At 43.2% G+C, this 25393-nt stretch overlaps 1 protein-coding gene across 9 annotated transcripts in view; it reads right to left on the reverse strand.

Moving 5' to 3' along the window:
* nlk2 (nemo-like kinase, type 2) overlaps window positions 1-21734 on the reverse strand; it is a 204689-nt gene extending 182955 nt beyond the window's left edge. For 2 of the 9 annotated variants that reach the window (XM_072469772.1, XM_072469771.1), the window contains exon 1: window positions 20799-21730. In XM_072469772.1, the coding sequence (XP_072325873.1) occupies window positions 20799-21397 (599 nt within the window). In that variant the 5' untranslated portion in view covers window positions 21398-21730. Of the gene's footprint in view, window positions 1-20798 lie in introns of all 9 variants that reach the window. The other 7 variants (XM_072469778.1, XM_072469779.1, XM_072469770.1 and 4 more) reach the window with 6 other exon arrangements.
* Between the last annotated feature and the right edge of the window lie 3659 nt (window positions 21735-25393).

Here is a 25393-nt window from a genome sequence, read left to right on the forward strand (position 1 = left end):
AATGGCTGGTATTATACCAATTACAATGGAAAATGGTTGTTGGAGGCCGATCATCAGTGACAGGGCATTTTTGCAGAACAAAGAACAATACAGCAAGGAACAGGCCCTGCGACCCTCCAAGTCTGTACCGGTCATGATATCACCCTTGGCCAAAACCCTCAGCTAACCTATCCTTGTATCTGAAGGAGTTCCTCAGGACATTGTCCTATCCCTAACTATTTAAGTTGCTTCAAAGGCCTTTCCATCATCATAGTAAGATCAGATATGGGGGTCTTCAATGGTTGCAGTACTCAATCCCACTTGCAAACTCAAATAATGAAACAATTTGTACCCACATATGGCAAGACCAGGACAACGTTCAGGTGGGAAATGATTGTCAGACAAGTGCCAGACAATGACCAACCCAGCAAGTATGGTAGCATAGTGGTTAGCACAGTTGCTTCACAGCTCCAGAGGTCCCAGGTTTGATTCCCGGCTTGGGTCACTGTCTGTGCAGAATCTGCACGTTCTCCCAGTGTTTGCGGGGGCTTCCTCAGGGTGCTCCAGTTTCCTCCCACAGTCCAAAGAGGAGCAGGTTAGGTGGATTGGCTGTGCTAAATTGCCTCTTAGTGTCCAAAAATGGTTAGGTGGGGTTACGGAGATAGGGTGAAGTGTGGGATAGGGTAGAGGTATGGGCTTAGGGTGCTCTTTCTAAGGGCCGGTGCAGGGTCGAATGGCTTCCTTCTGCACAGTAAATTCTAAAGAAAAAGAAAGAATCTAATCATCTCCACTTGACATTGAAAAGCATTCCAATCACTGAATTGCTCCACCATCAAGATACTGAGGGTTACCACTGGCTGGTCCATTATTAGTCAAATAAATACTGTGGCGACACAGAGGCTGATAGTTCTACAGCAAGTAACTTGCCGCCACGCCCCACATCAACTCCCCAAACCTGCCCACCATTGACAAGCACACAGGCACGTCAGAAATGTGATGGAATACTGTCCATGGAGGAGTACAGCTCTATCAGCACTCTAGAAGCATGACACCAACTAGGAAAAAAGCAGCCTGCTTAACAGGCACAACACCCACTACCTTAAAATATTCATTGCTCCAACACCAGCAACTAGTAGCAGTATATCTCACTTAGCAAATATAATGCCAGGTCTCCTTTGACTGTGGTATCAAAATCCACAATCTGTACAAACTAGATTGTTGGGATAAATAAGGGGTCATAAATATAACTATGGTTATGAAAAAACCCAATATGAAATTCAGGAAAAGGAATTTCTAGAGAGGGAGAGCGATTATAATGTGGAATTAGTTACCCGATTGGTTGAAGTGAAAATCCTAGATGCTTTCCAAAAGGAAAGCTGGATAAACAAAGGGAGAAAGGAATAGATGGTTATACTGAAAGATCAAGGTGGGGGGTGAGGAGGCTCATGGGAACATAGAGCCAAATGGACTGTTGGTTGTATATCCCATGTAATATGTAAACCTGGGTCACCATCTATTTCATTTATACAAAAGTATAAGGTCTTAAAAACTATTATAAGGCTTCAGCAGTTCCTGCTCAGTGATCTTAGAATTAAAAAAAAAAATTTAGAGTATCCAATTATTTTTCCCAATTAAGGGGCAATTTAATGTGGTTAATCCACCTAATCTGCACATCTTTGGGTTGTGGGGGTGAAACCCACGCAGACACGGGGAGAATGTGCAAACTTCACACAGACAGTGACCTGGGGTTTCCCAGGTTATCTTAGAATTTACATTTATAACGTGGAGATCTTGCTGTATCATTAATACATACAGCATTATGCCATAGCTTCCCCAACTTCAATATTGCTGCTGCAAAGTAAATTAGACAGTTTTAATGCTGTGGAAAATTACATGAAGCTTAAATACAGTACTCCTCCTGCAGGTGCAAACCAGAAATTCAACATTCTTGTGTGCCCATCTCAACCTTCCCTAGCTAAAGGATAACCGAGAAATTGCATTAAGTGAATACGGATAGTTCATGCATTGCACCAGTACTACAGAATCCATGTCACATCAGGACAAATTCAAAATCAGTGGCCCTTGGGCAGCAGTATCACCACTGAGGATGATGTGAAATAGTCATTGCAATCTGTGCCAGTCAGATTAATAATCTTTATTATTGTCACAAATAGGCTTACATTAACACTGCAATGACGTTACTGTGAAAATCCCCTAGTCGCCATACTCCGGCACCTGTTCAGGTACACAGAGGGAGAATTCAGAATGTCCAATTCACCTAACAGCACATCTTTCGGGACTTGTGGGAGGAAACCAGAGCCCCCGGAGGAAATCCAAGCAGATACAGGGAGACCGTGCAGACTCTGCAGACAGCGACCCAAGCTGCGAATCGAACCCGGGACCCTGGTGCTGTGAAGCAACAGTGCTAACGACTGTGGTACCGTGCATGTGTAACATGTCGAACAGCTATAAATATTTCAGAGGTAGATCAATGCTCAAGAACCTACATAAGTTTGTTATCCCAAAACATGAACGATTTGTCTGGCAAGCGAGTTCAGTTCTCACATTTGTATTACAAATAGCTAACAATAATACACGATCTGATGAAGCTAATTCAAAACAAGTATTTGCCACACTTTATTTCAGAGCCAGTATTTTCTTCCCCAATGCCCAAATGCAGTATTCAAGGTAGAAGGGCACCCAGATGGGGTGGCATGTTGCGCAGTGGTTAGCACTGGGGCTGTGGCGCTGGCTGAGGACCCAGGTTCGAATCCCGGCCCTGCGTCACTGTCCGTGTGGAGTTTGCACATTCTCCCCATGTCTGCATGGGTTTCACCCCCACAATCCAAAGATGTGCAGGTTACACTGCGGCCTCACGGCGCCGAGCTCCCAGGTTCAATCCCGGCTCTGGGTCACTGTGTGTGGAGTTTGCATATTCTCCCCATGTTTGCGTGGGTTTCGCCCCCACAACCCAAAAATGTGCAAGCTAGGTGGATTGGCCACGCTAAATTGCCCCTTAATTGGAAAAAATGAATTGGGTACTCTAAATTTAAAAAAAAGAGCACCCAGAGAGAGAAATGGCAGAAAAGTGTGAAAAAAAAAAGCAGATGACAGATCATACTGAAAATGCCACAAAAGGTGTTGCTCTATTTGAATGTTGCATCCAAATAAAACAATGGATAGATCAAAGTAGCCAGAACTGGAGCAAACATCTCTGTACTCAATGTTTTTATTTAAATATCAATCATTCTTTAATTCACAATTCCTATTCAAACAGATATTAATACCTTGAATGAGCATCAGTACATTGGAAAGTAGATCGCATGTCAGTGGGTAGCACTCTGAACCATAAGCTCTGGATGTGAGTCTCATACCAGGACTTGATGGCCAAGGAAGGTGCATTCAAATGCAGCCAAATCTGTTGAGAATCAAACTGTAAATACTTCCACACAAGCGAGTGAGAGATTACTGATCAGCCAAGTGATAAAAAGGAAGAAAGTTAGGCCTCTATGCATTGTGTAGTAAGGAGCTATGAATAAAGTTCAGCAACTGTGACTCCTTCAGTGAACTTAACAAATCTGAAAAGTTTGGTTGTCATGAAGCAACTAATAAGAATGAATTTGCATTTAAAAGCATCAAGGCCTCCCAAGACACTTTACAGCCAATGAATTACATCAGTGACTATCCTTCAAAATATTATGTTGGCAAACATGGCAGCTAGAGTATTTTTTTAAATTCATGGCTTTGAGGAAGTACTGTTATGCACCGCAGGACACCCAGCCTCTGATCTGCCCTTATATCCATGGTATTTATGTGGCTAGTCCAGATCAGTTTCTGGTCAATGGCAATCCTCGGAATGTTCATAGTGGGGATTCAGAGATGGAAATTGTATGGCCATTGTATGTCATGGGGCGATGGTTAGATTATCTATCGTTGCCTTGTCATTGCCTGTGTAGCCACCTAAATTGGCCAACTCTCGATTTAAAATGGCGAACGGCAAAGGCTGATGGGAAAGTCAGCCAACAAGACAGAAACCAGCGGCTGCAGGTTTGCTGTGTATTTACCTCTGCAAAAACCAGACAACATCGATACCAGCGGCCATCAGCATAACAAAGTAGCAGCCATCTGCATACTGATGAGCAATCCCCGGGAACAATAAGTAACATTTTTGACACACAAAGCAAAGCCAGACTCCTCGGCGCCAGCAGGAGCCAACACAAAGGAGGTGAACGAGCACCTCAAGACCGCCCATCGATCAGGGAACCGCTCCAGTATTGGAGAAAATCAAACCAAGCGATTGGGACAAAGTCCAATCACTTGGGACCAGGTACAGGGTCTGCCCCGAAAGGCGGGAAGCCCCTGGGGACTATAAGAGTTAAGCCCCAAGTTCAAATCGCTCTCTTCAGCCTCTTCTTCACCTCTGCGTCCTGCCCGGGTCACCCAGCAACACGGACCAACATTGACCGTGACCAGGTGCAGTGACGACCGACAGAAGCAAGTCTTAATTCAACACTCGCTACGAGATAGGCGCTCCGAGCTACCAATCCGTACCAACTTCGAATCCCGCAGACTCAGAACCCGAACGAAAGGTCATTTGTTCCCCAGACCTGGTGGGCCAGTCCGAAGTTAAGTATAGGCCTGTTAGTTGTAGAAGTAGCTTAGACGTAGAACTTGTGCATGAGTAGCGATTACGGTGTACAATAAATGTGCTTTGAATTACATCTTACTAATCGGTGTATTGGGTTATTGATCATTACTCGGACTTGAACCTCGTGGCGGTATCATAAAGATACCTGGCGACTTGAGAGCAAAGGTAATAAAACAGAGCAATTGAACCAAGGAGAAAATCAGCAACACCTGGCACTTGTCAGCAATCATCAACACAGTCTTCGCTTACAAATATCAGACCCAACTGTACCCATGCAAAAGCCAAAAATAGATAAGACCATACCCAGCACTACAAAAAGCCAGAGAAATGCCAGTTCTAAGGGTAAGTTACATATGTACCCCAAAACGCAATCAAACCCTCAACCAGCCCAAAACAGAACCAATATTGATCATAAAGCCATAAAGAGTGAACAAAGAACCAACAGCAACAAGTCAAAGTTGTTCTCAGACATAGAGCCTTCCATTGAATAAGAGAAAGAGAGAAAAGCCCAAAGCTACTAGAACGGACCCTCCAGCCAGTAAGAGCTCAGGACGCAGCCCAGGTCCTGACTCATCACACTTATGGAGGGTCCATAAACCAAGGGTAATAGATCACTTAACCGACAAGCAGACAGCACAGCACGACTCCAATACGACAGAATACCAGCAAAGACCAAAGCTTGAAAGGATAATCATTCCCAAACAAGGGAGGGAGGGCATCAATACGCCCCTCGAAAGGACACAGTGGGAGGGACTGTCCCCCCGCCCAGCACTAGGCACAACCAACCCGGCCAACAATACCGCCCAGGAGAAAGGCCAACACCACCGTAAACAATCACTCAAAAGTGGACCCACTCCTAAACAGCCTGAACACCAAAACCCAACTGGCCTCAACAAAGCCAACATTAGGGGACTTCTGGTGACGGCAGGCGGGAGGCAGCCGCACACTCGAGGGCTCCCGTTCGGGGACAGAATTTTTGGGGTCTTAACACCCGGTCCCAGGGGCAACGGAGGCTGCAAAAGCTGTAAGAAGGCACAGTGAGGAGAAATGTCCACGTTGAGGAAAAAAACGGCCGTGAAAAACGGGATTAATGAAAGTCCGCCGGGGAGTGGAAAAGTCAGCACGGGGACTGCAAGGAAAGCGGAGACTGGGGCAACAGGGGAGGCCGCATTGCTCACGGCAGAAGAAATTACCAAGGTGATGGCCGTGGAACTTGAAAAACAGTTCACAAAGCACTTGGAAGCGATGAAGAAGGCGATGATGGCGGTATTGAAAGTGCTGGTGGAGTAGGCGATTGCCCCGGTGAAGGTGGCGGTATCGAGCGCAGTGGCGGAGGTGCGGAAGCAAGGTGAGACACTGAAGGATGTGGAAGAGGCATTATCGCAGCACAGTGATCAACTCACCTCGATGGGGAAGGAGCTGCGGAGGGTGATAGAGACCAACAAGGGTCAGCGAGCCAAAATGGAAGACCTGGAAAACAGATCCAGGCGGCAGAATCTGAGGATCGTGGGTCTGCCCGAAGGGGTGGAAGGCCCGAGGCCGACGGAGTGTATTGCCACGATGTTGGCGGAGCTATTGGGGGAGGGGGACGAACCCACTCGATACGAACTGAATCCGGCTCATAGGTCGTGGAGGCCTATACCAAAGGCGAGTGAGCCGCCAAGAGTAGTAACTGTTTGTTTCCGTAGGTACAGCGTGAAGGAGAAGGTCCTGTGCTGGGCAAAGCAGAAGCGGGAGGTGCAGTGGGCTGGAGCTGGTATACGTATATACCAGGACTTTACGGTGGAGCTGGCGAGGAGACGGACGGCCTTCAGCCGGGTGAAGAAGGCACTGTACAACAGCACGGTGCAGTGCGGCATAGTGTATCTAGCTAAGTTGAGGGTGATCTACAAATCCAAGGACTTTTATTTTGGGATGGCGGAAGCGGCGGAGGGGTTTGCGAAGGCAGAAGGAATGTGCTAGAATTGAGAGTGAGAGCGGGTCTTGTACCGATGTAGCCTCATGTAACTTTATTTTTCCACTGCGTGTTGGTGTATGTGCGAAATGAGTCGACAGCTGTATATTTGGACAAGGGAAGAGTTGGGACTTCCATTTGCAATGATGGTTCTTTGGGGCTTGGGTGGGTATGCGGGGGTTGTGCGCTAAAGGGGTTGTCTCCATGCTGGCCAGTTTAAGCCGGCCAGTGAATGGGAGGTGGGGGGAGGGGCTGCAGCCATTGGAGCCTGGGAGAACAGGTTTTGGTGAGTCGAGCCGGGGTGAAAAGTTGGGGGAAGGAACCGAGGCTGGGGGGAGGAGTTTACAAGAGAACGTGGAGGGGAGGAATTTGTGTGTGTGTATGTGGGCGGGGGGGGTCTACAATTCATGGGTGTCATTCAAGGTACTCTTTCAGGGATTGGATGGCGTTGAATATTAGGGGAGGGTGGACTATATATGTCAATGGTGGCCATAGGTGATTCCGGATTACTTTTACTTTTTTTTTCTCCTTGGGAGGTTTTGTTCTATTCGACGCTTATAGTCATTCAGGCCGTTGCTTGGGGGGTGGTGGGAGGATGGGATCGCTGTTGTTAATAAGGGGATTGACATTGTATTTGTTACCGTTTGTTGATGGGGTGTAAATCTTGAAGAAAATGTGAAAATGGAAAATAAATTTAAATTTTTTTTTTTTTTTTTTTAAAAACAAAGCCAGGATTAAACTTTACCTTTTCTCTGAGCTACTTGGAGATAAAGGCAGGTAAGAGACGCAGAGGCCTCATCAGCAACCCAGAAGAGAAAAAGGAGGAAGAAAAGCAAGAACGATCAGAACTAAATCACACGGGTAACAGGGAAACAACATCCAACCCAAACCCCACATCTCTCGGGCAATTGCCCAACCTATGCCAATGAGGAAAGCCAGCCACCCTGTCAACAAGGGGACATCTCACCTAGCCCAGGGAACCGCTGACCCCTCCCCCTCCCGGACCAGCTCACCCAGCCGAGAGAAAAAATGAGGGGACACCCAGACCAATTTGCTGAAACCATCCACTCTCATCCCCCGCCCCCCATTCTCAATCACAGATACCAACTTCACTTACAGTCTGCTCCAAAAACCAACAAGACGCTATCAGCCTCATAGTACCAAAAACAGCTAGAGGGAGAGACGCATGTAAGGAGAAAAGAAACTCGACCCAAAGGAAAAGTCAGACAGAACAGAGTCCTCCCCGGGATAACAAAAAGCTTGACATCTTAGGTGAAAATCATAAAGGAAAGGAAGCAGGATGGGTGGTATCCTCAAACGCAGCAAGGACAAACTAACCATACCAAACTCCAACTAACCCTCTTCCAGCTCTGGCTCCATCTACCTTCCCAACGAGACAGGGGGGACAAGCACTCATCAGGACCTTTGAAGGATTTCAACAATCATTGCATGAGACACCATTACTTCCACTAGGCCATTGCATCAACACCCAGGCAGTCCACAACCTGCCTGGGTATGGGTTGTGTGTTGTGGGTGGGGGTTTAGAAGTAATGACCCAACCAATACGGCCACCTCCAGCCCCTCACGACGAGGGTCAGGAATAGGACAATAAGTAACGGTAAAGTTAGTCCCTAAAGTGACCATAGGCTGCTTTTCCCTTTGAAGAACAGAGCAGACTGGTGTGTTTTAACCTGGAAGGTCATCACACCTCAGGCGAGGGGCAAGGCAGAGAAGTTGGGCCTTCATGAATAAATAGGACAATACAAGACCATGGATCGGTTGGCCAAAATGACCTCGGCCTTGAAGACTGGAGCACATTGTATCCTTTGAATCTAAAACGGACAGTCTCCAAATAATCGAGATTGCTGAAACATGGCAGCCAATTTTCGAACTCACTCGGGAACTCTTCGAACAGCCCTCATTAGGGACTGGGCTCAGTGATGTGACCCGCCCCTCGATCTGCCTCTCTCTCTCTCCTGGAACAATCAGGATTGGGGGCAAGCCATGTAGCAGAATCTCAGCAGAAAGTGGTGGACCTTCACCAGGGAAAATGCTCTCTCAAGTACAAGAACCCCCTTGTGCACCTCCAGAGAATCCTGCAATTATTGAAAGTGAACCCTGACTACCAACATCTCAGAGCCGTGACTTTCAGCCAGGACTTCTCTGTTGGCAGCCATCATCCAATGAACACAGCACCTCCAAGGTGGGAGCCCGCTCAATAGCAACGGCGTCACTGAAAGCAGGGCCCAGCCCAGCCAGCTCCAGCTGCCATGGACAAATGAGGATTTTAGCATTTTATCTTGCTCTTTCTTATCCTACCAACCCTCTTCCAGCTCTGGCTCCACTTACCTTCCCAACGAGACAGGGGGGGACAAGCACTCATCAGGACCTTTGAAGGATTTCAACACCGACCAAACACTTCTCGGGACATAGCACAAACCATGCACTCCAAAAAAGACAAATGTGAAATGCGCAACAGGATGAAAAGACAGATTAAAAGAGAAGCACAGCCGGAACTTGCAAAAACGCAGCTGCTCCCACGCTCAGATCACCTAACCCCCTAGTTATTTGTTAAAATTGTCTAACGATTGCTCAAAAAAAGTAGAGGGTAGGTTATCAAATATAAAGAATCACAGTAAAAAAATATAAAATGAAAAGCGAGAACCAAGATGGGTGAATATGATACACAAGACAATTTATTAAGGTCTCATCACAGGACTAGGAAAGTAGTCAAACAAAGTAGAAAGACAGTTTTCATTTGTAGTTCTCTCAAAACCAGATTTATTTTAATGTATGGCAAACTTTGTGTCCTCGGGGAATCCTCTAGAGTTTTATAACCAATAAGTTATTTTTGAAATTAGGCATGCCCCATAGTCAATTTGCACACAAGATCCTACAAATTGCACCAAAATAAAATGACCAGTTATGATTCTCCTGGTGTTTTTTGAGGGATAGGTGTTAATCATGACAGGATAACTCCTATGCCTTTATTCAAATGATTCCATTCAAATACACAATGAGGGGATAGGGGTGCAGAAATCATGTCCAACACGACTGTCAATACCACTATTGCACTAAAATGTCAAGCCAGATTACTAGTCTCAGAAAAAAAGATTGCAGGGTAAGCAAAACCAAAAGCACAGTACTTTGCACACAACATTTTATGGTCAATTGACGCGCCGAAGTGTTGAGACCATCTGGTTCAAGTTTGTGCTACCATTCAGTTAGAACATGGCTCATCTTCAACCATAGCTCCACTTTTCTACCCAACTCCTAAATCCCTTGAATCTCTCTATATCCCAAAATCTCTCAGACATGATTATACTAAATGACTGAGCACCCACAGCCTTCAAGAGTACAGAACTGCAAAGATTCACAACCCGGAGTGAAATAATTCTTGATCTCAATCTTATATTGATCCTTTCCTGAGATTATGCCCCCTAGTTCTAAACCTTCCTGTCAGAAGAAAAGCCCTTCAAACATCAAACATATGTATTTCAACATATTAAAATATGTCCTTGGCAAAGTAAAACCCAACATCTAAACTGCTATGATTCTAGAGAATGTTTGTGCTTAACATAGTTACATTTTCTCCATTTTTGGTAGACTTCCTTAAAATTTTTATCAAGCAGAAATTAGTCATTTGTAAATCACTTACTTCAGTTATTGCACCCAAACATTTGAAGCAAGAAAACAAAGACAATACAAATAAAAGCCTTTGCTTTTATTTTATCTGTATCTTATTCTTGAAATAAAGCTTATATCAAGCTAGATGATCACCTATTTCAATGAAAATCTGCTAAAATTGAGGCAAACTATTAAAAACTATAATTTCAGGATTATTTATTATCACAAGTAGACTTACATTGCAATGAAGTTACTGTGAAAAGCCCCAAGTCGCCACATTCCAGCGCCTGTTCGGGTACACAGGGAAAATTCAGAATGCCCAAATTACCTAATAGCACGTCTTTCAGGACTAGTGGGAGGAAACCGGAGCACCTGGAGGAAACCCACGCAGACAGGGGAGAACATGCAGATTCTGCACACAGTGACCCAGCCGGGAATCGAACCTGGGGCCCTGGCGCTGTGAAGCCACAGTGCTAATCACTGTGCTACCGTGCTGCCCCAAATATAGGAACATTTGTTTAAATAAAACTCGCATCGGAATTTCTGCAAAGCCGAACTGTGTGTACTGTACGTTGCAACGAATAAAAAAAAAAATCTCTTGGTATATCACACAAGAATAGATACTCGTACAAGGTTGGAAAAAATACTAATTGAAGTTTGAATGTATATTTTGACTATTTCTGAATTCTTGTAGCGTTAATTCTGCTTTTTGTAAATACTGGAAAATGTTATCAATCCTTTGTTATTTTTTGAGATTATTTAGCCTGTTGCTTTAAAAGGACCAGGAGCAGAGTCTGCCTGCTAACATTTTATTTTACATGTAAATTAAAACCTCAAAAGAACAACGTTTTTAAATAATATATTTTATCAAAAGTGACAAAGTACTACACTGGCTCTCAGCAAACCATTGTGCTTTCATTCTGAATATCAGAAGTAGCTTCGAATAAGGCAAAGTGGAAAGTTAAGGCCAAAGGCGAACACCCCACTATCAAAAATTTAACCACCACTTGAATTTGACATCAGTTGAGTACAAACTATTAAAGACAAGTTTATGCCTGGTAGTTTACAATGCTCGAGATCAACTATTCAATCCATCGTTAACATTTGCGCTTCTATCCGCTCATATGCATTTCCTTTCAAAGATTAGAGTGTGCGTATTTTAAATTCCTCCATAACCTAATCCTTGACTGCATTGGGGTAGGGCGAAGGTTCACGATGCTTCCATGCATCACTTCTGGAGCTTGCATATTAATTTTTCATCACACACCTACAAAGCAATGTGGAGCTTCAGGACCAAATCAAAGCACTGCACAGATCAAGTATGCCAGCCTCATGTATCCTCAACTGAAGATAATGCAGCTCAGCGCCTGTTTACTTTGTTGATTGCTGCTTCACAGCAATGGCATGATAAATACAAAGTCTACAGTTACTTTTGGATCTCACACAGCTACAATACAGGTTATATATATATATATATATATATATATATATAAAACACTTATTGATACAATAATACCCAAATAATGTTTGCACTTGCAGCTGATTTTTTAAAAAAGCCTATTTTATCCTTTTCTGGATTAAGCATGCAAATTTAGTTCAACATTTCTTATTCTTCACTATTAAATGCAATAATGCCAGAGGAGTCTTTTCAATGTTAAGGATACTGGTTGACAAACGTAAAGCAAGGTCATTCTAAACAGTAACTAAGAAAACTTCTGATTCTTTGAGTAATGCCTTTTGTAAATTACTGGATGAGAAATATTTGATAATGAGTCTATTCATTTTTGTCAAACTGTAGGCAATATAAAAACAAATTATACAACGGAGGCATTAGGAAATGGTAATTTTCAGTTAAGATGCATAAAACTGAAGTGCCTGATATCATTGGAACAATTGCCTTCACATTAACATTCATAATCTGAATATGTCCAAAATACAAAGATAAATCAGAATCATGTTCAAAGAATGTATACATACATGCCTTTAATCCACATGTTGTGTTATATATAAAACATGCATTACTTGAGCATTGAGGCTACAGGACAGTGATGTAATCTGGAAACCATACATCCAAATTACGCTGCAATAAAATATGTAAAACTGTGCCTCAGCAACTACCGTTCATCCTGTGGCCCTAACATCAATATGAAGAGCGAGAGGTTGGTCACGAGACACATCAACTCCATACTTAGACTGCTTTGATCCACTGCAATTCGCACACCGCCACAACCAGTCCGCAGCAGACGCCATCTCCCTAGCCCTCCACTCATCCCTGGAGCATCTCGACAACAAGGACTCCTACGTCAACCGCCTATTCATTTACTGGCTCTGCCTTCAACACCATATTCCCAGCCAAGCTCATATCCATACTCCAAAACCTAGGGACTTGGCTCCTCCCTCTGCAATTGGATCCTCAACTTCCTGATCTATAGACCACAATCAGTAAAGATAAACAACAACACTTCCTCCACGATAGTCCTTAATATCGGGGCCCCACATGGCTGCATACTTAGACCCGACTATACTCCTTATACGCCAAATTCGGCTGCAACTCCATCAACAAGTTTGCTGATGACACGACCGTAGTGGGTCAGATCTCAAACAACGATGAGTCAGAGTACAGGTGGAAGATAGAGAACCTAGTGGCATGGTGCAACAACAACGATCCCTCCCTCAATACCAGCAAAATGGAGGAGCTGGTCATCGACTTCAGGAAACAAAGTGTCGCACACGTCCCTGTCCGCATCAATGGTGCCGTGGTGGAGATGGTTGACAGCTTCAAATTCCTAGGTGTAAACATCAGCAATCGACCTGGTCCACCCATATAGATGCTGCGACCAAGAAAGCACAACAACGCCTATACGTCCTCAGGAGACTAAGGAGATTTGGCATGTCCACATGGATTATTACCAATTTTTCTTTTTACAGATGCACCATAGAAAGCATCCTATCTGTCTGCATCACAGCTTGGTACAGCAACGGCTCGGCCAAAAACCATAATAAAGTACAGAGAGTCATGAACATACCAGACTCCTGAATGGCTCCCTTATGGACTGATCTATCTATGCATCTTCTCTACTGTTGTAGCACTATACTCCGTAGGCTTCAATGTCTTTACATCGTGTATTTATCATATGTCCTATGTTTTTCATGTATGGAATAATCTGCCTGGACTTTACACCAAATTAATCTAAATCAAAGGGGGTGGAAATTAGAAGTCTGAGCATTTAATACAAGACATACGCAAACTGTTAATAAGTGTGCATTTGGTATAGACATTATTCATGAACTAAAATTCACTGAATTACTTTATACATCTGTTCTACCCAGAATCCCTACAGTAGCAAAGGAGGCCATTTGGACCATCGCGTCTGCACCGACCCTCCGAAGGAGTGCCCTCCGCAGGCCCTTTCCCCATAACCCGAGGGGCAATTTAGCTTGGCCAATGCACCTAACCTGCACATCTTTGGACTGCGGGGGGAAACCAGAGCACCTGTAAAACGTGCAAATTCCACACAGTCACCCAAGATCGGAACGAACCCCGGTCTCTGGCGCTGTGAGGCAGCAGTGCTAATCACTGAGCCACCATGCCGCCCATATTAGTAAGAAAAGGTATCAGAATGATTTACAAGTATTTATAGAACATAACAGCGCAGTGCAGGCCCTTCGGCCCTCGATGTTGCGCCGACCTGTGAAACCACTCTAAATCCCATCTACACCTTATCGTCCATATATCTATCCAATGACCATTTGAATGCCCTTAGTGTTGGCGAGTCCACTACTGTTGCAGGCAGGGCATTCCACGCCCTTACTACTCTCTGAGTAAAGAACCTACCTCTGACATCTGTCTTATATCTATCTCCCCTCAATTTAAAGCTATGTCCCCTCGTGCTAGACATCACCATCTGAGGAAAAAGGCTCTCACTGTCCACCCTATCCAATCCTCTGATCATCTTGTATGCCTCAATTAAGTCACCTCTTAACTTTCTTCTCTCTAACGAAAACAGCCTCAGGTCCCTCAGCCTTTCCTCATAAGATCTTCCCTCCATACCAGGCAACATTCTGGTAAATCTCCTCTGCACCCTTTCCAATGCTTCCACATCCTTCCAATAATGCGGTGACCAGAGTGGCACGCAATACTCCAAATGCGGCCACACTAGAGTTTTGTACAGCTGCAACATGACCTTATGGCTCCGAAACTCACTCCCTCTACCAATAAAAGCTAACACACCGTACGCCTTCTTAACAACCCTCTCAACCTGAGTGGCAACTTTCAGAGATCTATGTACATGGACACCGAGATCTCTCTGCTCATCCACACTGCCAAGAATCTTACCATTGGCCCAGTACTCTGTCTTCCTGTTATTCCTTCCAAAATGAATCACCTCACACTTTTCTGCATTAAACTCCATTTGCCACCTCTCAGCCCAGCGCTGCAGCTTATCTATGTCCCTCTGTAACTTGTAACATCCTTCCGCACTGTCCACAACTCCACCAACTTTAGTGTCATCTGCAAATTTACTCACCCATCCTTCTATGCCCTCCTCCAGGTCATTTATAAAAATGACAAAGAGCAGTGGCCCCAAAACAGATCCTTGTGGTACACCACTAGCAACTGGACTCCAGTCAGAACACTTCCCATCAACCACCACCCTTTGTCTTCTTCTAGCTAGCCAATTTCTGATCCAAACTGCTAAATCTCCCTGAATCCCATGCTTCCGTATTTTCTGCAGTAGCCTACCGTGGGGAACCTTATTAAACGCTTTACTGAAATCCATATACACCACATCAACTGCTTTACCCTCATCCACCTGTTTGGTCACCTTCTCAAAGAACTCAATAAGGTTTGTGAGGCACGACCTACCCTTGACAAAACCGTGTTGACTATCTCTAATCAAATTATTCCTTTCCAGATGATTATACACCCTATCTCTTATAAACCTTTCCAAGATTTTGCCCACAACAGAAGTAAGGCTCCGTGGTCTATAGTTACCGGGGTTGTCTGTACTCCCCTTCTTGAACAAGGGGACAACATTTGCTATCACTATTCCTGTAGACAGAGATGACTTAAAGATCAAAGCCAAAGGCTCAGCAATCTCCTCCCTAGCTTCCCAGAGACTCCTAGGATAAATCCCATCCGGCCCAGGGGACTTATCTATTTTCACACTTTCCAGAATTGTTAACACCTCCTCCTTATGAACCTCAAGCCCGTCTAGTCTAGTAGCCTGAATCTCCGTATTCTCCTCGACAACAATGTCTTTTTCCTGTGTGAATACTGACGAAAAATATTCATTTAGCACCTCTCCTATGTCCTCGGACTCCAAGCACAACTTCCCACTACTGTCCTTGACTGGCCCTACTCTTACCCTAGTCATTCTTTTATTCCTGACATATCTATAGAAAGCTTTAGGGTTATCCTTGATCCTACCTGCCAAACGCTTCTCATGTCCCCTCTTGGCTCTTCTTAGCTCTCTCTTTACGTGCTTCCTAGCTAACTTGTAACTCTCGAGCGCCCTAACTGAACCTTCATGCCTCATCTTTACATAAGCCTCCTTCTTCCTCTTGACAAGTGTTTCGACTGCCTTAGTAAACCACGGTTCCCTTGCTCGACCACTTCCTCCCTGCCTGACAGGTACATACTTATCAAGGACACGCAGTAGCTGTTGCTTGAACAAGCTCCACATTTCCATTGTGCCCGTCCCCTGCAGTTTTCCGCTCCATCCGATGCATCCTCAGTCTTCTTTCAACATGACCTGATACTTTCAATAAGAAACCTAGGTGTAAGGAGTTTTAAAAGTTTCTAGCAATTTCCAAGTTGGCAACAACTTGATTGATTAAGATAACATTTCAGAACCAGAAACTGTATTAAGAATCCTTCAGGCATATTGCAAATGTACAATAGGTAACATTTGTGAAAAGATAGGTGAAACAATTTTTTGATCCACCTGCATAAGAGACACCAAGCACTTTTCAATTTCTTTATCCATTATGATGCAGAGTGGACAGGGCAGGCTCTTAATCTATCTCCTTGCTTGCTCCAAAAAAATTCAAATGGAATCCAATTCATGGTCCCTTTGAAGGGGACATACAAGATCCAAGCTGACAAGAACAGATATTGCACCTGATCTCACACTTGGTCTTAGCCAAAAAGCAAGTTTCTCACAAAGAAAAAATATTTAGAAATTTCACACCTTCTAATATATATTCTAGTTTTCTACTCGCTTCCCCATATTATACTCCATCTGCAACCAATCTGCCCAACTCACCCACCTGTCATTATCTCTCTGCAGTTTTTCCATTCCGTTTACAGTCCTACCTAGATTTGCATAGTCAGCAAACTTAAATACGTTACTGACTTGGATGAAAAGACCAAGTGCGATATGGATTGCAGATATCAAAGGCCCCAGCACTAATCCTACTGGCATTCCACAATGACAGCTGACTCTACTTCCTGTCTGTTACCTAATCCTCCATCCATGCTAATATATCACCTCCAATTCGATGAGCCATTATTTTGCATATTAACCCTTTGTGTGAAAAGTAGCTAAAGCAAACGGAGCGAGAGAGCAGCCAGAAAGTCAACGATCATACATTTAAAAGTATGCATTATAGCGTTGGCCGCAACCTCAAACCATTTATTCAATGGTAGACTTTTTATAGATAACTGTAGCACCCAAAGCATACAACAATTCTCACAAATAACTACTACACAAATCAGTTCATTTGCTTTGCTGTTGGTTACGTGTTAAATATCTGCCAAAGTCCTCTTCAAGTTGCACATGGGATCTATTAGATCTACTTGAACACGATCAGTTTACAGTTTCAACTGAAAAACAGAACTGCCAACAATATGCCACTCAGTACTTCACAAGGATGTCAGCCTCACTTACATGCTTAGCTTCCGTCCTCGAGTAGAGACTGAGACAGAGTGCCAACACTGAACCAAGCTAACACTCAGCATGTTTAGAAAGAATAGGGAAAAGAAATGCACCTGAAGTGAACAAGCAGGGAAGCAGAGAATTGTTGATGGACAGATGCAAAAGTCATTAAAGACAGAGCAAAGGTACAAGACCACAAAAAAATAAACAATTAGTCATACATCTAGAAGTAGAATACAAAACCAAAGAAGCAATGTTGAACTTGGAAGTCTTACAATACATTTGGATCTACTATGAAAGATTTGGGTACATGTGAATCTAAATAGGACTAGAAAAACATACACCATAGATTCACAGGAATAGATCAGTTATGCAGAAGGGTTTTAACTCGCCGAGAGAGGTTAAAACCATGACCCAAGATAAATGTTGACAATTACAAATGATAATGATGAAATAGTGATAAGTAATTCCCATTATTCAATGAAACAAAAACGAGACACATCAATCTAATTATCACAAAAATAATTAAAAGGGAAGATTAGAAAAAAATTCCTTCATGGGGTGTTCAGAATGAAATTCTCTGCCAAACATTTGTAGAGTCTATAGATAGCTACTTGAAGCTGGAGAATATGGAAAAATATTACATTAAAATGAACGTGAAGGAAGGTTAAATAGTCCATTTCTGTGCTGTAACATCAGATTTCTGTTCTCTAATTTTACTTTATACTTTTGCTGAATAGACTGATTTATGCTGGGTCATCACAGTTCCCAATTCATTACTATGTCACTGAATTAGAGACCAAAAATACAGACATTTAAAGATGGGGATAATACAATCTATTGTTGCTCAAAGTTAACACAAGTAGTTTCCAGCAAGATTAATGATCAAGATTACAACACTAAATGTGCAACATTTGTCTCAGCTGAGATTAGTTAACTCAAGACTTCCTGCAGTTTAATAGTTTAGTATCACAAATAATACGACCATTCAAGCCAGGAGGTCCACCCAAACATAAGTTTAATATTTTTATGAATTAAGCAAAGCAAAACTGTTGCCACTGGATGCAAGAAAGTCTAATTTTACTTTATATTGACTCTCGATCAGTGAGCCTTAAATATGAAGATGTGAAGAACTTAATTCCAAAATATTATGCCATCAAAAGCACACTGAAAAAGGGTGGCACGGTGGCGCAGTGGTTAGCGCTGCTGCCTATGGCGCTGAGGACCTGGGTTTGATCCCGGGTCAGTGTACGTGTTTGCGCATTCTCACCGTGTCTGCGTGGGTTTCACCCCCACAACCCAAGATGTGCAGGTAGGTGGTAAATTGTCCCTTTATTGGAAAAAATAATAATTGGGCACTTTACATTTTTTTTAAAAGCACATTGAAAATAATCAAAAAATATTTTATTTTAAATGGCATCTCCGAATTGAAAAAATAGGATTCTACATTGAGCGTTCAAGTTCAATATCTGTACAAGGTGAAATATTTCACATTCACAACTCAGTTACAGCACTTGATCTTTCATTTAAAAATCTGCAATTCATTGTTTAATATGCACCCATACTATGCATTTAGAAGCTTCCTAGCCCTCCCCTATTTTTCCAAAACATTTTCTCTATTCTGTTTCTTTTGCATTTCTACTCTGCTATAGTTTTCCAGTTTTGTTTAAATAAAATGCAAAAGGCTTTTGATCCAATGTATTTGCATCTTACGAACACAGGCCATTTCGCACCTTGAACTTGTTCTGCCATCTTTTCATTCATTGGGAATAGATTCTACTAATCCAGGAAATTATTTTTCATCCACATTAAAATTTTTTATAAATGCAACCCATCCTCACAATCTTACATCCAATTCCCAAAACTGCAATAAATTACGAATTAGTCAGGAGTTTAACATTTGACCAATTTGGGTTATAAATATCTACAATATTAAATCAAGGAATTTACAGAGCTTTCTAGCAAAGCCAACCCCAGCTTTTACTCTTTATACAAACATAATGCAAATTTCCTAGTAAACAAACACCAAAAGAGTTCCATAATCATAACTATTATCCTTTCACCCAGATCACTTAGTTGTGTTCAATACAGTAAGATTATGTAGTGGGCATATAAAAAAGGGACAAGAACTCAAGCATCATTCCAGGTACAGAAATCTATTTATATTCATAATATACAACAGCTGACAATTTGTGCCATCAGAACCACTCAACCAAATTACTGCATTTTAACACCCCTATAGGTTTTATCCCAAGCTGCATGAGCGTCAGTTAGTGCCACTCCTCGTGAACTTGCTAACTATCTGGATCAAGCATAGCCACCATTATAAAAAAAACAAATATAAAAATAATCTTCCATTCTATGCCAACTTTTTGAAATTCTAGAAACTCAGTGACAATATATAGAGAAGACTAGAAAGCATGAAGAATATTCATTGGGATGGTCATTGAAGGAGGGGGGGGGGGGGGAGAAATCAGGCCACTAGTTATTTCACCTTCAGTTATAAAGTAAACCCAGTTGCAGTCACATGCAAAATGACAGATCTGGTCCTTGAAAGCTAACTATGCAACTACCAATTGTTGTGCACTAAATTGTATTATAATCTTCAATAATTTGAGACCACTAAAAAAATGAAGTCCTTTAAAACAACCAAGTGCTGCTACCTCCACTTTTGCGTACAAGTAATAATAATATTTATTAGTGACACAAGTAGGCTTTAATTAACACTGCAACAAAGTTAATCGTAAAATATTGCATAATTTAAAACAAAACTATCAAAATTTCAAAACCAATTTCAGGTAACCCATCGTTCTTCATACTCCGGTTCTTCAAAACAGGAGGTACGATAGAATAACAGAAAATATTGGATAAACTCAGCAGGTCTGGCAACATCCGTGGGGGGAGGCACAGAATTAACGTTTCGAGTCGATACGACCATATGTGTGTGTCTCCCTCCGCAGATACCGCCAGACCGAAGTTTATCCGGCATTTTCTGGCTTTTATTAGAGGGTTAAATCTGATCTCGGTTTTTGGCAGTATACAGCACAGCAAGAGGAAGCAAGATTGTATTGCTGTTAAAGGTGTACATGCGCCCAAACGCTCGCATTATTTTACATTTAGAACAGAATGCGAACTTTTACTTTTGGAACAGTCAGTTTCCCTTCATTTCAGGCGACACAAAAATAAAAAATATATGCCCGGTGATAAGTTGACCTGAAAAGGCAGGAAGAAATCTCACCCAGCGTTTCTTTCTCCTCCCTCATTAGTGTCGTGACAAGAGCACCAACTTCCAGTGTCGTGCGAAAATGCAACAAACTAACGATGGCTAATTTCCGCCACCCGCCAAGCAAAGCCACTTTAAAAAAGATTTAGATTCCGGACGTTACAATTCGTTTCCTGTGTTAGATGTTCAGCTCACCTCACCCACAAAAGGCACATTGGAGGCAAACAAAACATTTGCAAACTCCCGGCAAGTGCAGCAGTGTCAGCACATTTTGAGAAGACACCTGAACCGCACAAAGTTAATGGGAAATATTATGGCTATTAATATATTATATTTTTAAAAAGCGATGGCTTCTCTCAGTAATTTCATTGCAGTGTTAATGGAAGCCTACTTATGACAATAAAGATTGTTTAAAAATTGATATCGCAGTTTGCAACCTGTTCGGACTCTCGCCCACACTTTTCCGCGGACACTTGCTCGGGGACCTACCAGACAACTCCGAAGGCTCCGTATCCGATGGGTCTGTCCGGCTCGATGTCCAGCTGATGCGCCTTGGCGGCGGCCGCGGCGTGAATCTGCACCGAGGCGGCGGCCGGCGCCGGGGACGGGAAGTACGGCGCCTGGCCCGGGTTCAGCATCGCCGTCGTCGCCGCCGCTGCTGCCGCCGCCGCCGCCGCGGCGACGGCGGACGAGGACGACGACGAAGACGAGGAGGACGAGACGGCGGCCGAGCTGGGGGGGGCGGCGGCGACGACGACGACGGCGGGATGATGGTGATGCTGGACCGGGTGTACCGCCGTGCCGATGCCGCCGCCTCCTCCTCCACCACCACCACCAGCAGCAGCGGCGGCGGCGCCGCCGGCAGTAACAGCACCAGGGTGAAGATGGTGGTGGTGATGGTGAGGAGGCGGCGGGTGGTGAGGCGGCTGTTGGTGATGGTTGCTGCTGCCGTGGTGATGGTGGTTGTTGTGATGGTGATGGTGGTGGTGGTGATGGTGATGGGCGGCCCCGGCGCCGTTATAAGCCATCAGCTTGGCCACGCTCTGGCGCTGCTGGCCCGCCGCCGCCGTGGTGCCGCACAGCGCCATGACCAACGGCCGCGCCGCGCGCCCAGCCCGCGCTCCACCGGCCGCCGCCGCCTCGCCGCTCGAGCTCCGCCTCGGCCGCACTCTCCTCGCTCCGTCCTTCCTAAACCATCTTCCAGCAAATTCCACACCCGGTTTTCCTCAGGAAATTCAATAATCCGGCGGTTTAACTCCTCGGGGCGAAGAGAAAAATTCTTCAAAAGACTTTGGCTTCCACTTCGTACATATTTTTGTTTCCCCCCCCCCCCCCTCTGACGGGAAACTCCGTCAGTTTCCCATCGCCAAAAGCAAATTTAAAACCTAATTTTATATTTTCGAAAACATATTTTCTTCTTCTCTCACCCCACCCCCCCCGTTCCCCTCCCCCCCCCAAAAAAAACGCCACCAAAGGAGGGAGAGAAACTCAACGCGGAACCCTGGAAAGCCCGATAGTCCCGCCCCTCTCGCTCGGCAGCCCGGCCGCGCGCATCCGAACCCGATGGTCGACAAACGGGGCCGGTCCAGCCCCCTCCGCTGACAGTTCCCGCCCACCCCGGGCTTGATTGGCATGCCCTCCGTCCAATCGGGATGCACGCCGCTCCACGCACCTGCGCCCCCCAGGTGCCGAGCGTGCCGCAAGGGGCGGGTCGCGGGGGCTCGGGCCGGATGGAGAGCGGCAAGTTCGGTTGAGGGAGCACAAAAGGGCACGTGATCCAGATCTTCTCCCACAAACACCCCCGGCAGTGCCAGAAAGAGGTCAACTGCTCCTGTGTGGACTGGGACCCCCCAACTGGCAAATTGAGGGAATCACCACAGAAGGCATCCATCTCATCGTGCTTTCCTCCTTGCGGGATCTTAAAAACCATTTACTTTTTTAAAAAAGTTAATTTCTGAAAGCACAGTTTTTATATCGTCTCGATCAAGTAATCTAATAAACGCACCTGTGCAGGTAGATTACCTTCAGCTCACCTCACTAACCATGTCCAATCTTTACAGCAAGCTCATGAAAACTGCAAAGATCTAACCTGGAACAATGCTGTATCTCGTAATTTCTCAGTCAACCGAAAGTTGAACCTGGACGTTTTTTGTAGCCCATTTTCTACATCAAAAAAAAGAGACATCAGATGAGTAGATAGTCCTACTTTGCCCCATATCTAGGTCAGCTGCCTATTGCACCTGGTACTGTACCATATATAGGGTCTGGGGAAAGTGGGTCAGGATATAGATGGGCAGAAATGCACATTTATAGTGTTTGAATTGCCTTTGTGTAAAATGACAGCCGTGTCAACATCACCGTGTTTTTTTTCTTCTGTGAGTTGTACTAATCACCACATTTGAGAGTGGACCAAAAAGTGTCAAATTAAAAGGATTACACCTAATTTCATGCCATAAAAGGAACTGCGTCACAATCTTGAGTGTATGATACACAGTTACCAGGGAAAGTTTGGAATATATCGTCATAATTATGGTTTTTAAAAAAGGATTAGAATCCAGACATTACCACTTTATAGCCTCATCACTGAAGAAATTGCTATGTAATGTTGAAGACAAGAATTCAGCTGCAATCCAAATTATGCCTGATACTAAGTGGCATGGAAACTTTCAATAAATACACATTCAAAAAGATTTGTATTTTGAAAAAGGTGGTAAAAACAAAGATTTTTTCAAAAAAGTGGTAAAAACTGTTCAGTTACTATAATAATATGCTTTTGTAATAGCTGCAAAATTCACTTTTTCATACAATGAGATTTTATAGAAATAGAAAATGGATTACCTCATGATCTGGTTTGAAGACATGGAAATATAATTCTTCAGTAAATAATGCCTTGCATTCATAATAAATAAGAAAGATGATCAATGTGGTAGGGTTACTAATTGTCAGCTCATAAAAGGCAACATAGCCAATGAAAAATGTTTGACACCTTTTTCCACCCCTTTAAAAAAATGTACAAAGCAATACCCTCATGTCATTTGAATTCAACATAGTCATGATAAAAATGATGCACAGCTATGTGGTTCCTTTTCCTCCACCAAAACTTGTTTGCCACCACCCCCACACCCTTCCCACCTTTGAGTGTAAAACACTATGGAAACATCTGAAAACATTATGTTGCACAAGTGTACTTTGTCTTTTCTACTAAATTGTCTTTTCATAGAATGATGATATAGAATCCCTACAGTGCAGAAGGAGGCCATTCGGCCCATCGAGTCTGCACCGACCCTTCAAATGAGCACTCTACCCATTTACACTCCGAATCTGCGCATCCCTAGACATTAAGGGGCAATTCAGCATTGCCAATCCACCTAACTTGCACATCTTTGGACTGTAGGAGGAAACCCACGCAGACACAGGGAGAACGTACAAACTTCACACAGACAGAGGCCAGAATCGAACCCAGGTCCCTGGTGCTGTGAGGCAGCAGTGCTAACCACCGTGCCACCACATCGCCTTTTCTTTTGTACAGCAGCTCCTAATGATAAGTGATAACTGATTCCCGAAAGTTTTGTTTTTAAAGAGGTTCCTACCTAATTTAAATTTGCTTTCCTTCTTTTAAAAGGGCAAGGTGTTGATATGTACTTGGAGACCAGTTATGTTTTTTCACCTTTAATCACTACTTTGTCCCACATAAATTAAACATTAATGACCAATCATTTGATCATGAAGACACCTACACTAATCGAACATTGATGTGCATAGCTGGAATAGAACGCTGGGGGGAGGTAATCAGTGAATATTAGCTTTGTAGATTTTTGAAAAGGCACCCAGCCATCCAAAATTATTGTGCCAAATTGTTGAATTTTAAATGTGTACCATCATCCCATTTCCAACTTTCAAAGACTATTATTAAATATAATACAGGATTTGAAAATGTATACATGAGAACATTCTCTCAAAGATGCCTTGATATAAATTTTTAGATTTTAAGTTGGAGTCAGGCAGTGGGTGCAATATGATATAATGTCTGCCCATACTTATAAAAATGGAAAGTGAAATCTGCAACAGCTTGCAGTTTAAGCTCGAACTTGGAATAATGCTGTAAATTGTACTTTCTAAATTAACATTTCCAAGCTCAGAGGGTAGCACTGAGGTTAAGAACTGAACACACACCACAAAGATAATTTGGCAACAAAACATTTGAATGAAGCATCTGCTAAATGTGAGAAGTTTGAAAGGTGGCATTTAGCGTAATGTACATCCTAATTGCAGAGAGGAATGTGTGGATCTGATTATACCAAGTGATTTGCTCAGAGGGTGGAGATAGGCTTTAAGATTTCAAAGAGGGATAAACCACTGAAGAGATCTCCAGATCAGTATCATTTTCCTTCAGTTTGGAGACGAGATAATGACCCATCATGGTCTTAAGTTTTGAAAAGGGAGGAAAAGTAGGTCTGAATTTAAAAATTGTCAATTTATTGAAGAAATGCACAAAATGGTTTTGAAGATGTGGCACCTATAATTTCAGGATAGAAACTTGGCTTTTGAAAATGATCAACACAATAATGAGACAGACTACATATTAAATCTACAAGAAATCTGTTATTTCCCAAGTCAGTGAGTTGACAGAAAAATATAAGTGTTACTTATGCATGCAACCCTTTGTCAAAGTGAATCAAACCATTGAATAGGAAGCCTATTGATGTTTAACTTGCTGAAAATCTATGGGTGTTGCTTAAGCTACTAAATTAGAACTAGAGTATCATAGACAGTTACCTTAACTATTAAGTGAGCTACCTTCTTCCAAAAGATAGCCACATTATTAGTTATGTTAACATAGCAAGTTCAGTGAAGAGCCATTAAGGAAATAATTCTTCCAAAAAAATCATTAGCGCTCAAATATTATAAAGGTGCCACCATTAAAAAGAAGTTAACCTTTGCAGGAAATATTTTTAGGACAAAGAATGTGAGCTGAATTAATAATATTAGAACTTTATTGTCCATGCAAAGTGGAAATTTGTCTTTAGCTTCACCTCCAATAAATCATGTAATCATAGTCATTGGTTTAAAAATAGTGAATAACA

This window comes from Scyliorhinus torazame, chromosome 12 (assembly GCF_047496885.1).
Source record: "Scyliorhinus torazame isolate Kashiwa2021f chromosome 12, sScyTor2.1, whole genome shotgun sequence".
NCBI classification, from domain to species: domain Eukaryota; kingdom Metazoa; phylum Chordata; class Chondrichthyes; order Carcharhiniformes; family Scyliorhinidae; genus Scyliorhinus; species Scyliorhinus torazame.